This window comes from Puma concolor, chromosome C2, assembly GCF_028749965.1.
Source record: "Puma concolor isolate L17-30 chromosome C2, mPumCon1.1.hap2, whole genome shotgun sequence".
NCBI lineage: Eukaryota > Metazoa > Chordata > Mammalia > Carnivora > Felidae > Puma > Puma concolor.
The window spans coordinates 75,535,358-75,550,940 of NC_141675.1; the positions used below are offsets into that span (position 1 = coordinate 75,535,358).

Genomic DNA, 15,583 nt, shown 5'->3' on the forward strand with positions numbered 1-15,583 from the left:
TAGTGATCTTAAAGATTTTTAAAAAGCTGGTAGTAGAGCAAAACCATTAGTGTAATGTTAGACCCTCCTATCACCCTGCTTAACCCGCAAGCCAATTTTTCATTTTCTCAAAGTTCTTTTGCAAGAATCATAAAGATATTTTTGTTTCATTAAATGCTGTAACTTTTTTCCTTTGTATTTCCCATTAGAAGTATGATTTAATGGTCTACTGTAAGTTAATACAAGAATTCATCAATTAACTTAAAGGACCCATTTAACTAAGATTCTTATAAGAGTAAAATTACAATTTTTGAAAAAGGAAATTAGAATCATAAAAGTAGGCATGAGTTGTAGTGATAGAAACGTCCCAAGAGAGGTACTGTCTCTTAAGGACAACAGAACACATTGCCAATACTTGGCGCTTTTCAGAGACCACCCAACTAAAGATACTTTCAGATATGCTGACATGGCCATTTGCCATAACTCAGAGATAACATTTCAATTAGTACAAGCCCACATGTTTCCTTGAGTACGCCTTAAAGCGAAAGAGTATAAAGTAGTCTAATTAAACTAATATGGGCTTTAATCAAGCAGCAAGTTCCTAAAGACATTGGTTCATTTATTCTACAGGCATATTTTGGAGGCCTGCTAAGAGCTAAGCATTATGATAGTCCCTAGGGATAAAAGTGGTTCATAAGTCAGTAAGTCAAATGGTGTGGAGATAAACAATGTGATGATTGCGAGAATAGAGCTAATGATGGGATTTTGAGTATAAAAAAAGATATTTTTAAATGAGTTTCTCCTGATGTTTTTGGTCTTTACCACCCTAATTTAGGCTTTCTGAACTGCTGAGTATTCACATACATGTAAACACTTTCCTGTAGTCCAAACATAGCATTAAATTTGTATAAATTGTGTGTTTAGGGAACCTATTGCCTTTAAATGCTTTGAAACCAATAAGTCAATCAATATCAACATTAGTTTACATTTACTATTTTCTTGATAATTCATCTTTTAAAATACTGAGTATCCTTGGAACTTGGTTTATATCATTTTCAGCTCTTGCTTGTTGCTTTTATGAGATCCATGGGTTTATTCTCAGTACACACGTGAAGGTTACAGAAAACTATATGTGATTTTATCCGGGAAAAATGAGTGACAAGATTTAAAACGGAGGATACCCTCCCCTCCTTCCCCACCACCTCTAGGGGTTCAAACGACTCCTACCAGGGATCTGGAATCTTACCTGGAGGGGGAAAGATGTGCAGGGCCGTCAAGCTGCTCTGGCTCAGGGTTTGCCCCATCGTGACTGCTTTCCAGTATTTCTTCATTCTGAAGTGAAAGAAACATTGGTAAAATACTCTGTCTTATTTGGGAGCTCTATGTTTTTCTTTCCCCCAATTTATTTGTTATGTTTGTTTTTGTTTTGAGTTTTCTAGATGGGCACCATGTCCAGTCTCTCATCTTTTTCTTTCTTGGGTTTTTCTCAACCCCTCTGTGGATCTGTTACAGTTTGCCTTTCAGGCTTTCTTTAGAAACATCAAAAATATCTTTCTTTTTTTTAATATATATTAAATTTTTTTATGTTTTTATTTTATTTTTGAGAGAGAGACAGGTGCCAGTGGGGGAGGGGCAGAGAGAGAGAGGGAGACACAGGATCTGAAGCAGGCTCCAGGCTCTGAGCTGTTGGCACAGAGCCTGACGCGGGGCTCAACTCACAGACCTCGAGATCATGACCTGAGCCGAAGTCAGATGCTTAACTGGCTGAGCCACCCAGGTGCCCCAAAAATATCTTTACCAAAAGCAAGTATCCTTTTTCCTTAATAATGTATGGTCATTAATATTGTACTCCTTCCCCTCCCCAGTTGACTTGCAATAAAGATTCAGAGTTTGAGCTAAAGGGAACAGTAAAGAGATCATTTGCCTCAATATCTCCATTTTTTTTTTTCCTTTCGGGGTAATAAGTCAAGATCTGGAGAAGTTGCAACCTACCCAAGACCAGAAAGTGAGCTTAAAGACAGAGATGAGGTAAGCCCAGAGTCCACTTTTCACAGGCTGGTAATCGCAGGTCCAGTCTATCACACTGCGTCATAAAGCAGGTGGTTCCTCAGATGTGCAGACTGGTCACCTGGCTCCAAGCCAGCTGCTGATCAGAAACTGTGTTCCACTACCTGTCAACTCTGAGACCCTGGGCAAGCTCACTGAACCTCTCTGGCTTGATTTCCTCCTCTACAACATGGACCCCATGGCACTATCCACCACAGAGGTCTGTGGCTCTTTTTCAGAATAATATTAGGCCTTTAGTTGTCAAAAAGAGGCAAAACTGCTCATTTTGCTTTCAAGAAAATGCCATTTTAACAAGGAAGCAAATCTGTATAATACTGATAGCAACCAGTGTAGCGTAAAGGTATTGACTAACAACAAACAAGTAGATAATTAGCCAGCATTTGAATTCTTCCTGCTTGCCAAGTTCTGTTTAAATGAATTATTTTACACTGTCATAAAAGGGAAAGATTTTGAAAGGGCCCTCTTGCAAAAGTATTGTTCAAGGAAATTTAATGAGTAAACATAAAGATTCTATGTAAATTAGAGCTGGAAAATGAACAGTTTTCCCCAGACTGAGGAACAGATGAGAAGTCTTATAAACAGGTGAGAGTGATAGGCTCTCAGCTAGTTGTTCACCGTGCAAGAAGAGAGGTCTCTCTCTGGATTAACAGAAAGCAGTCAAGGTGGGTTTTTTTTTAATTATTATGCACAATGCCAACCACAGAAACAGCAATTCAAAAATGCTGAACGAATGAAAGAAAAGCATGGATCTTTGATCTTTTTCATAGATGTCCTCCCAAATCTGGGAGAAATCTTTCAGAAAGCAAGCTAAAAAATAATGGACTATTTGGGATACAAGTTTTGCATTCGGCTCTAAAATACAAGGGCAATCTTAAATTCCAAGTTCATATTTTGGTTTTTTTTTTAAGTTAATTTATTTGTTTGAGAGAGAGAGAGAACAGGGGAGGGGCAGAGAGAGAGAGAGAGAGAGGGAGAGAGAGAGAGGGGGGAGAGAGAGAGAGAGAGAGAGAGAGAGAGAATCCCAAGCTGACTCCACTTTGACAGCTGTGCTGACAGCTTAGAGCCTGGAGCCTGCTTTGGATTCTGTGTTTCCCTCTCTCTCTTGTCCCTTCCCCCACTCACACTCTGTGTTTCTCTCTCAAAAATAAATAAACATTAAACAATTAAAAAATATATAATAGAATCTTCTTTTAAAGTAAGATATCATTTCACTAAGAATCTAAATTTTTAGTTCCCTCTATTACATATATTTGATCAGATACTAGTATAGATTTCTCATTTCAGTCAATATACAGAAGTAAATAGCGGTCCCTGGATTCAAACCAATCTAGTTATTTTTGCCACACTACCAAAGCTCTTTCTTCACATTTTCTATATAATGTTGAACTAATTACTATGGTGGTTAATGTTACATTGCATCCGTTTCTTGTTCCTCCCCTGTGACGTTACTGTGCCTGAAGCACCTGCTGGACTTTGAGCTCTAGCCTTATTTGTCTTTGGATCCTCAACATGTAATATAGGACCTGCATAAAGAGTAACCACCATTACTAACAGAACTTCCTCTTACTGTATATTTGCTACTGTTTATAAAATGAACTGTGCTCTATCCAACTCTTTCAGTCTATTGTAAGTGTGGTAGACTGTAGGGTCTTTTATTTCATGACAACCTAACGACAGAAAATAACAATGACCCAAGGTGTGTAGGTATGGACTATCATCTTTTACAATGAATGATGATGTCCTACTGATTTATAGACTCAGACAGCTGGTGTCAGGGTAGAGAAAGAGTCCTCTGTCAATCAACTTTGATGAAATATAACACTGTTGCCATTGAGAATGTGATGGGAAGGATCCACAGCAGATCTGGGTACTGCTTTAATAACCTGCAGGGAGGTAGTTAACTATACTGTATACCAAAGTTTTGCTAAGGTTTAGACAGATTAGTTGTGTTCTGATGCAGTAGCTTTCAAAGTCTGACCATGCCCCTCAAGAAAAACATCAAAATATACATACATAAATCACATATATTGTGATTTATAATAAGAAATATGTATTTGATCTTGTCCTGTTTTGGGTATAAATCTAAAACTTGTAATTTCCGAAGTGACAGGAGCCATGAAGGTGTCTTTTGTTATTCATAGCAAACCCCTTTCAACCAGACCAGAGTTTATGTTAATAAGGCGACTTTTGGAAAGCACCAAAGGATGGGGACTGGTTGCCAGGAGAACCAACTACGTAATCAGAGGGTTGGAACTTTCAGTTCCCCTGACCACCACCATCAATTACTGATGGCCAATGGTTTAATCTATCATGCCTATGTAATGAAGCCTCCACAAAAGCCCAAAAAGAGAGCCTCTGGGTCTGTGGACATTTGGAGATAGGGGGTGGGTATTGGCTTGCTCAGAGAGCATAAGAGCTCTATGTCCCTTCCTTATACCTTGCCCTATGCACCTCTTCCATCTGGCCATTCCTGAATTGTATCCTTTTAAGATAAACTGGTAATCTACTAAGTAAAACGTTTCTCTGAGTTCTGTGAGTCACTCTAGCAAATTAATTGAACCCAAGGAGGGGGTCATGGGAAACTGATCTACAGCTGGTCAGTCAGAAGCACCAATGGCAATCTGGACTTTTCAAATGGCCTTTGAAGGGGCTGGGGGAGCAATGTTAGAGGACTGAGCCCTTAACTTGTGGGATGTGATGCTATGTCTAGGTAGATAGTGTCAGAATTTAGTTAATTGCTTGGTAATGGTTGAAACACACACACACACACACACACACACACACACACACACACACACCCCAGACATACATATAACCGATGTGATACACTCTATTTTTATATTAGGCTATCCTTGCTGTATTCTGTTCTTATTTATTTTTAAATGTTTGTGAGCCCACCAAATTGAGTTCAACTATCACCAATGTGACCTGTAATTCAAAAACCTCTTACAGAGTGAAAAGAACACAAATTCTTCATGTGAGAGGTAGACTGGGTGGGAATCCCTGATTTACTTTTTATTTAAAAGTGGCCTTGGGCAAGACTTCTCTGCACCTTAATTCTCTCTCTGTAAAAGAGGGCTCACTGTATCTATATCAGAGGGTCGTTGTGGTGATTTGAGATAAGGAATTAAAGTACTTAGCACAAAGAAGACTTGATAAATGGCATTTACGGTTGGCTCTTTAAGATGTACTTTGTGGGGATTAAAATAAGTAAGTAATGTATGTAAACCACCAGGCACACCTGACCTGCAGTAATTCCTGGGCAGTTCCTACCTGCTCACGTGTAATACAGACCCCATATTTCTCACTAGGTTGGAGGTGTTGGCCAAGTCACGTAAGCTGCCTGGACATCTATATTCTTCTGTATAAAATGAGGGAGATGTGTAAATTGGCTATGAAACATCCCTCTGTTTATAATATCAAATACCAACATAGGTGCTATTGCTTCCTATTTTGAGATGAAAGTTAAATTGTAGCCAGAGTACTTTGGAGAAGAAAAATTAACAACAGCTTCCTGAAAGCTTTAGAAGGAAGACCACATATTTAAATACATGCTTGCTTTTTTCCCCAGATATTGGTCCTTTTGTTCCTTTTATCTTAAATAATGGACCAAGAAAATTGACCACAGACCAACCCACCCATTGCTGCTATGTTTTTTGTTAGAGATTCCTTAGGAACCTCATTGGATTATAAAATGATGCCTTTTTAAAGCAGAGCAACAAGTTCCTGTGGAATCCTATCCTGTTTCCCTTCAGTCAACCCTGACTTGGAGTTGCCCCTAGGGTATCTCAAAGAGGGTAACTTTCTCAGCCAGTTGGAGATTTAAAAGGGAATTGACCCGTTAGCGACCCTATTAGAGAGCCAATCAGGTGGAAAAGCCCCTCTGCATTTATGTTCGTTTTATTCTGAAGAAAAAGGGTGGCACTGAAGGCAGGCAGGTTGCCAACTGCCCTGGACACAACATCATTCCCTGTACCCCCATTTCTACTCCAGTCTCTCCTCTTTTCAAAGTGACACCAACCCATATACAGGTTCTCTTAGGAGCACCTTGAATGATGACTTCCTGTGTCCTCTGAACAAACATGTAATCTAATTGATTTGTTTCCTCCATATTTTGAAAAAAGATGTGTTTCAAAACTGGGAAAATAGGCTAAATGCCTAGCTTGAAAGAATTTTATTTAAAAACTTTATTTAAATTTCTCTGGAGAATATATCTTTTTAAAAATATCAATCAACTTTTTAAAAGTCCCTACATTTTTAAAAAAGTATCAATAGTTGATTTTCAATTGATTATTAAAATATATTTTCTTCCCCAAAGGAGAGATAGCAACTAATCTGAACTGAATCAGATTAGTTTTTTCCTGAAGTTAAATGATTTCACTGTATGATTTTATAGATTTTTGGAAAGCAATTTCAGTTCCAACTTTTTTTTTTTAATTAAAAAAAAATTTTTTTTTTTAACATTTATTTATTTTTGAGACAGAGAGAGACAGAGCATGAATGGGGGAGGGTCAGAGAGAGAGAGACACAGAATCTGAAATAGGCTCCAGGCTCTGAGCTGTCAGCACAGAGCCCGACGCAGGGCTCGAACTCAGGAACTCACGGACCGTGAGATCATGACCTGAGCCGAAGTTGGCCGCTTAACCGACTGAGCCACCCAGGCGCCCCAGTTCCAACTTTTTAAAAGCGATGCTATCTGGTAACTCAAGGTGAAAGTATTGTTTTTTATATTATCACATTTCTTAAAAAGAGAAGCTACTCTGGTGGCTCAGTCAGTTAAGCATCTGACTCTTGATCTCAGCTCTGGTCTTGATCTCAGGGTCAAGAGTTTGGACCTGTTTGGGCTCCCAACATGAAAGAGAGAGAGAGAGAGAGAGAGAGAGAGAGAGAAGCTTCTTGACTTCAGTGTGAGAAAAAAATAAGGCAGATAAGGGGCTGAACCACCCTCTTCGTTTAAACATAAACAGTGATCATTACAAGAAGTATTTATAGTTAAACATTTTACAGCATTACAAATTAATTATGAAAACCAGAGAAAATCAATGAAGAGGTAGGACAAGTAAGAATTATTGAAAAATGGGGGCGCCTGGGTGGCTCAGTCAGTTAAGCGTCCGACTTCGGCTCAGGTCATGATCTCACGGTCAGTGAGTTCGAGCCCCACGTCGGGCTCTGTGCTGACAGCTCAGAGCCTGGAGCCTGCTTCAGATTCTGTGTCTCCCTCTCTCTCTGACGCTCCCCCATTCATGCTCTGTCTCTCTCTTTCTCAAAAATAAATAAACATTAAAAAAAATAAAAAAAAAAAAGAATTATTGAAAAATGATACAATGGTAGGCTGTAGGGGAGGACAGTGGGGAAAAAAGGAAAAGGAAAACTCTCCAAAGGCCATTCAACTTCCAGCCTCACTCCAGGGTGGTCTTACAGACAAAGTCCCAGAGAGAAGAACGTTAGCCTTCGGAAGGGATAGCTATGCCTTTTCCTCTCCATTGCTGGAACTGCTGGGGAAAAGGTGAACCCGTCTTTTTTTTTTTTTTTTCCCCAGATTCAGTAGGTTCTGACATAGAGAATAGGAAGAACTTTTGAAAAACAGGAACCACTTAGAGATCTATGCTGGGAACAGATTTCTAGCTGGCTTGTCTGCCCTGTTTGCTCTATCTCACTGAACTTTTCCAGCACATCTTCCTACTCTTCATTGCCTGAAGAAGCCACTCACTGCCTTTGGATAATAGGGCAGTCAGGGCAGTCTTTTTTTTTTTTTTTTTTTTAATGGCAAGTATTTCCAGAAGAGTCAAGGAACTGTCAGTCACTCATCATCCATGCATTGCTATGAACTACCTCATTCAGATATTCTCCCGCCTCTAGTCCAGATTAGCTACATTGGGAGGGGGCTTCCAAGAGGGAGAGGAGAGGAGAGGAGAGGAAGGTTTTAGCACATTTTATAGACTAATGCCCTTTGGAGAAGGGCAGGCTTGAGGAGACATACATGAGTAGTCCTGAGGCTTTGTGGAAATGGGAAATGATTAGAGAAAGATAGGGGAACGGGTCCCAAAAGCAAACTTCTCCTATTTCAAAAATTTTCCAGGATCTCTTTTATCTAAGATCTTGAATTTCCCAGCTAGTTTTGTTAGTAATTAGTTCAATGTTCTCAATGGTTAAATTGGTTTTTAAAGGATGGACTAAAGCTAAACAATGTGTATAATATTTTGTTTATGGGAAGAGTGTCTTCTTAAAAAACTGTAACATTGTTTTAACAATGATTTACAAGTCTGTAGTTCTGTTTAAAATATCCAGAAATTGAGAAACATGTTGCAAGATACCTTTCTTCCATTCCCAAACCGAGAAAATGTGAAGGAAATAAGTGTGTCAAGGACATTGAAAAGAAGTTGCCCATATATACTGAATTTTCTCAAGCTGTTTCTTTTTAATTTTTTTTAAGGTTTATTTATTTTGAGGGAGAGAGAATACGTGTGCATGAGAACGGGTGAGAGGCAGACATAGAGGAAGAGAAAGAATCCCAAGCAGGCTCTTCACTGTTAGCACAGAGCCCAGCGTGGGACTTGATCTCACGAGCTGTGAGATCATGAACTGAGTGGAAATCAAGAGTTGGGCAAAATCAAGAGTGGGGCGCTTAACTGACTGAGCCACCCAGGCACCCCTCAAGCTGTTTGATTTCATGTGATTTTAACCTCAATGCATAAATGTCAGGGTAACTTAATTTGTATATGTCTGTAAATCTTAACTCACAAATAAAACCAAAAGTTTGTAAAGTGCTTTATTAGACCAATCTTTGGTCCCTAACCTAGTTCACAAATAATTTCCACATAACTTTAAGGCCAGTTGGTTGACTCTTATTGGTGGGAAGGGGGATGGGCTACAGCTAATAGAAAGAAAAGGCGTGGGTTGCTGTTGCAGATCTATAAAACCCTACAGATGTTGGACTCAGCCTTCATAAGTCCTCACTTCCTACTGTTCCTTCTGTGTGCTCTATATTAGTCAACAAATTCATCCAATGAGGAATCCAAGATGGAAACCCCAAAGTATTTTCAATATCTTCTTTCTTTTCCCTGTCTATTAAATAATCTCTTCTCTTTCTTCTCTGCTTTGATCTACTCCTTCATCCATCACACTTTCTCTGACAGTCTAGTGTATTCTAGGCACTGGGAAGAATATCTAGATTGACAGATATAAGCTCTGCCCATCTACCTTTCTCTGTCATTAGTAGGCTCTCAACATTAGAGTCTCATCTAGACTGTAACAGCTGCTGGCAGCTGGTCTGCCTGCCTGCCTTCCAGTGTACTCTTCATTGTCATACCAGAGTCATCTTTCTAATACATAGGTGCCCTTCCTGGCAACAACTCCTAACCAAAGCCTTCAGCAACCTGTTTTCGTCTACCTGTCTATCTTTCTCAAACCACTCCCAGAAGAGCCTATGCCCCTTCAGACTTCTGACACTTTATATCCTTCCCCATCTTTGCTTCCCTTCTCCATCTTATCCACCTTTCAAAGTTGTATTTATTTTTCAAAGTTAAATTCAAATGCCATCTCCTCTGTAAAAATATCCCCAATCTCCTAATTATGAACTGTTGTGTCTTCTGCCATCTAACATGTTATATTCCTTTTCCTGGAGGTATGCCATTTTAGTCTACATTATAAATTACTGGAAATACGTTATTTCCTTCATGAAACTTGTAATTTCCTTAAGTTTAGGCCCCAATGTTAGAATTATTTCCGTACGACCTATGGCAATTGCTTTGAGATCTATTAAATGAAGTTGAATAGGATGCCCAGATTGGACCAATCAAATATTTTAGTCATCTCAGTTTTTCATTTGTCAAAGAGCAAAGTCAACAGTGGCCTTCACTGTTATTATCTTCTTTGTCATATAGCTCTCTCAGTGAAAATACATTCTCATAGATTAATATAATCATGCCTTCACTTCACTAAGTATTGGACTCTATATTAGCCTAAGAGATCCATATCCACCTTAATGAGTTCTCCTTTAACCCAAGTCTTCATGACCTATAAATATAGCTTCTAAGCTAGTGTGACCCAAAAATGCAATCTTTATGCCACCTGCATTCTAGTTACCAAATTAAATTTTTTTTTTTTAATTTAAAAGTTAAAACTTCAGATTCCTGGGGGCACTCAGTAGGTTAAGTTTCCAACTCTTGATTTCATCTCAGATCATGATATCATGGTTTGTGGGATAGAGCCCCACATCGGGCTTTGTGCCGACAGCACAGAGCCTGCTTGGGACTCTCTCTCTCCATCTCTTCTGCCCCTCCCCCACTCATATTCTCTCTCACTCTCTCTCTCAAAACAAATAAATAAACTTTTCATTTTGTTTTCTTTCTAGCCCTACTGAATCAGAATCTCTGAGGGTAGAGCTTGAGAATCTGCATTATTAATAAGCTTCTCAGGGCTGCAATATATAGGAAACTTTGACAACCTTGGTTCTAGAAATTCTTCAGAAAGCTTGGTTGGGGGCTGCCTCAAGGATTCGGTGGATTCTCTGAATGACTAGACTTTGAACATCATAGAGGATGAATACTGAAATGAGCTTATAAGTTCATACAGTTCTCCTGTTGAGAATCAGAAAGGTAAATGATAACTGTGGGCGTGAGAAAGCAAGGAACAGAATTGGGGCCTGATCTGCTATCATTGAGCAAAACGGTATACATTCAAGATTAGGAGAAGTTATTCCATTTAAGACCTGAATCTGACTTTCCTTCAGCTTCTTTTCATCTTTTACACAGAATATGCTATTTATAAATATGGGATTAAGTGGGAAACTAAAATTACCAAGACCCTGCTATATGTCAGGCATAATGCTAATAAATACTTTCCATATATTTCTCATTTTTAAAAAATTTCTATTTTTATTTTGTTGACATTATTATCACTATTATTTTTTTAAATGTTTATTTATTTATTTTTGAAAGATTGAGAGAGAACAAGTGGGGGAGCGACAGACAGAGAGGGAGACACAGAACCTGAAGCAGGCTCCGGGCTGAGCTAACAGCCCTAACCCACGAACCCCGAACATAGAGCTCAAACCCACGAACCATGAGATGATGACTTGAGCCAAAGGTGGACACCCAACCGACTGAGCCACCCAAGCACCCCTTATTCTTATTCTTACTGTTATTATTGTTATTATTATTATTGAAGTTATATATTTCTCCTTTAATCAACCACCTGTGAGATTACTTTATCCCCATTTTGCAGAAGAGGAAATTTAGAATATGAGAGATTAAGTAAACTGGTAGTTAGGTAAACTAAGTAGCTAACAGGTTATAAATAAATAGACTGAAGTTAGATGTTAGTGACTGTTAGATTAAATAAACTGCATGCTTCAAAACCCAGTTCCACCATTTACTGGTTGTGTGACCGTTATGGAAACTCAACCTCTCAGAGTCTCCACAGCATCATGGATAAAACAAGGGAAACATCACCTTCCTCATCATCTTCCTCAAGATACTGAGAATTTGTAATGAAACCAGGTACATACAGCACCCAGTACAATGTGTTAGCAACCCTTCCCTCATCTCTCCATTCTGTAACTTACAGCCTTGGCTTTTTTTTTTTTCTTTAATTTTTATGAAGGAGGCTGTTTGCTTGCAAGCCTAAAAGCATCTCTGCTACTAGGGGCACCTGTGTGGCTCAGTTGGTTAAGTGCCTGACTCTTGATTTCAGCCCAGGTCATGATCTCACAACTCATGAGATGGATAGTACAGAGCCTGCTTGGGATTCTCTCTCTCACTCTCTCCCGTTCTCTCTGCCCCTCCCCTGCCCATGCTCTCTCTCCCTCAAAATATATAAATAAACTTTTTAAAAGTTAAAAAAAAAAAAAAGGCCTCTGCTACTTTAAGCCCCTTTAACAGGTGTCCAGGAGCATTGTTTGTTAGTGCTCACAGCCAGTAGCTCTCTGCCTTTACCCTGAGCGTTCACATTCATGCAAAAGGAATTTTCATCAGCCTTTGGCTTCTTTCTAGCTCCAAAGAGGCTGTGATATAAAAGCAGCTCCAGTGAGTCATGCTTTCAGCTTCCAGCTGGTGACGTAAAAAACCTGAACTAGCCTCATCACCACTGCCAGCAACCACAGCGGATCTCCTCCACTGACAGGCTTTCCTAGACCACATTAACAAGTCTAGCACATGGCTGCACAGCTGCCAGATGGCCCTGAGAGCCTCAGCCAGCTTGTCAAGTTTAACTTAGTTCCTTGTAAGAGGTAAAGTAAGGATCACCCCACCAGAGAAGATGAAATGCCTTTTTTGGAAATGAGTTTTCTGATGATGATAAATTCATATCATGATTTTGTTGCATGATTTTGTTGTAGTGAGTATCAGTGACTCTAGTGGCATCATAAGCAGTTTTGGTTTATAGCTTTTTTTTTTTTTTTTTTGTCTGTGAGCATTTACCCTCGAGGGCAAAGAAGGGCATTTATCACAATGGTACAATTTGCACTGTGGTTTCATTTTATCTTTGAGGTCTAGGCCTAAGGTCAAAAGGATGTCAGAATTGTCACTAGAGTCAGATGCTATACATCTTGGTCATTTCTCCTGGACAGTGGTCACAAAACACATGAAGAAATGATTGTTCTTGACGTAAGTCAACCTCTGTGTCCCCCTTCTAATAAACCATGGATCACACAGACATGAATCTAAACCTTTTTTTTTTTAAGTTTATTTATTTATTTTGAGAGAAAGAGAACCAGCATGGAAGGGGCAAAGAGAGAGGGGGGCAGAGGATCTGAAGCAGGCTCTGTGCTGAGAGCAGAGAGCCTGATGCGGGGCTCAAACTCACAAACTGTGAGATCATGACCTGAGCCAAATTCAGACGCTTAACCAACTGAGCCACCCAGGCGCCCCTAAACTTTTTTCCCTAACCTGTCTTCTTTTTCTACTAGTTTTCTTACATATTTTGAAATGATGATTTCCCTGGTTTTATTACCTACCTTGTCAAATGCCAATTGCATTTATTGGTCTTGAATTGAATTTTAAGTCTAGCATTTGGGGATTTAGTTCATAAATCCTCTTCCTTCCTACTCATGTTGTTCACAACTGTATAGATTCTGCTCATACTCTTGGTGTTTAGAAGCAGAAGTCTGACCAGCTTCTGTTTGCCCAAACTGAGGAAGTCTGGCAGCCTGTTTCTACCCTGCTTCCTCCACTACCTTGACCGTTAACATGCATATTGTTGCAGGAAAAGCCCTTCATTAAATACACAAACAAGGCAACAGTAAGGAAAAACAACAACAAAATCCCAGGATAATTGTAAAATGGAATTGTGCTGGCTTCCTAGTACCTATGCTCTTGGTGATCTGCCTAAACACAAGGGGGGCAGCCTCCTGGCAGGATGTGCTTGGAGTCTGGATTAAATAAATAGCACAACCAAAAAAGAAGAAACGAAAAGTCTGGTGGTCAGAGATTCTTGGATTCTACTTAACATTTTCCAACCCTATAGGCTTCTGATTCTTCCCCTTCCCTATAGTTCCTGCATTGTCTATTTTTACTAACATATGAAATAGGAGTAAATAATAAATGTAGCTTATGGTTTCTTCTTAAATATCTTCAGGTCTTCCCTGAGAAAAGGTGCTTTATGCTTACTGACTATATTTCCTTTTCTTCCCCAACAAATTAAACAATAGCACTCATTTTTATTGTTCACAATTGTTGAAATAATTCACCCTAATTTGGATTCTTTTATACGAGAACCTCCATGTACACACAACTCCTATGGCATCTTTATAAAGTGTGTAGGCCATAAATATGTTGTCTCAATATGGGCAGAGAAAATCACAGTTACGAGGTAAGTTCAAATCACATTGTGTGTTAATGGCAACAGCATATGAGTTCAGGGGCTGGATCTGGGCTTTGATACACTTGCCACATTCAGAGATAAAAGTCTCTGAAGCCCAGGCACAGAAAAGGGTAGAATGATGCTCACTTTTAAATTTTTTTTTTTCAACGTTTATTTATTCTTGGGACAGAGAGAGACAGAGCATGAACGGGGGAGGGGCAGAGAGAGAGGGAGACACAGAATCGGAAACAGGCTCCAGGCTCTGAGCCATCAGCCCAGAGCCTGATGTGGGGCTCGAACTCACGGACCGAGAGACCGTGACCTGGCTGAAGTCGGACGCTTAACCGACTGCGCCACCCAGGCGCCCCTGATGCTCACTTTTAAAGTTGATCACAGTTAAACCCTTTTTATGTCACTAAGTAATTCCACAGACTTCATGGATGTCCAGTCTGGCGAAGTCTCATTACAGTTGCCCATTTAAAAAAAAAAAATTGCTGGGGTGCCTGGGTGGCTCAATCAGTTAAGTGGCCGACTTTGACTCAGGTCATGATCTCACCATTCATGGGTTCGAGCCCCGTGTCGGGCTCTGTGCTGACAGTTCAGAGCCTGGTGCCTGCTTCAGATTCTGTGTCCCCCCCCCTCCTTCTGCCCCTCCCCTGCTCATGCTCTATCTTTCAACACTGAATAAACGTTAAAATAATTTTTTTTTAATTTGCTATTTACTCTTTCAAATGGCTGATCATAACTGTGTGAAACTGCAGACGGTTTCCTAACTCTGGAAGCTATGGTAATGCAATTCCTCCAACCACACGGGATTCCGAAACAGCTGTAGCAATGTCCTAATCTGCCCCAAATACAAAAGGATGACTAAACAGAAGAATGCAGCTTTCTCTTTCTAAGAAAAGTCAGCTGGGAACTCTACTTCCTACATTGTTTTTGCTTCTAGGAAGAAAAGTCTGAGACCTGCTTTCTGCCTGACTTCATAATTGTCAGTGGGGTCCTATATTCAGACACATTAGGCACAGATAATGGACCCAAACTGTGTGAGCCCATGGTCTACTGGCCTCTGCTTTCAGAACCATTCCATCAGCTAGATACTCACTTTTAGTGAGCCAAAAGAAAAGGGACCCCTTCTAGGGCTGCTTTTGCAGCAACATATATTCACAATTCATTGTATTTGGGTATTTAAATATAATGTTACTTTACAATTATACAGTGCTTGGCAATTTTCAAATATTTGTTTGCTGCTAAAAATTAGTTTCAGACAACAGCTGTTGTTATCCCCATTTTTACAGAGGAGAAACCAAGGTTTAGAGAGGTCATGTTACATAGATGTAAGTCTGCTTGATTGCAAAGCTCATGCTTTTTTTCCCCCTTAACTTTTACTTTGAAATAATTATGGATTCACATAAGGTTGCAAAGAAATACAGGGAAGTCTCATGTACCCTTCCCCCAAATTCCTCCAATACTGATATCTTCCATAACTAGAGCATAGTATTAAAAGCAAGAACATGATGCTTGCACAATCTACAGAGCCTATTTAGAGTTCACCAGTTAGACATGCACGTGTGTATGTGTAGCTCTAAGAAATTTTGTCTTTTTTTGTACATAAACCACACACTTCTACCAATTTTAAATACTAAGTCAGAATATAGGAAAGAACAAAATGACTTTTCCCTCAATAACATAGTATCTCCCAAGAATTCCATTCATGGCCAGACAGTTTTTCTACTCACAA

The 15,583-nt window shown here is 39.5% G+C and overlaps 1 protein-coding gene across 4 annotated transcripts in view; it reads right to left on the bottom strand.

Annotated features, from left to right (window-relative positions):
* Nucleotides 1-15,583, bottom strand: part of MCF2L2 (MCF.2 cell line derived transforming sequence-like 2) — a 267,461-nt gene that overhangs the window by 98,058 nt on the left and 153,820 nt on the right. For all 4 annotated transcript variants that reach the window (XM_086674819.1, XM_086674820.1, XM_086674818.1 and 1 more), the window contains one exon: nucleotides 1,226-1,311. In XM_086674819.1, coding sequence (XP_086530945.1) covers nucleotides 1,226-1,311 — 86 coding nt within the window. The remainder of the gene's footprint in view (nucleotides 1-1,225; nucleotides 1,312-15,583) is intronic.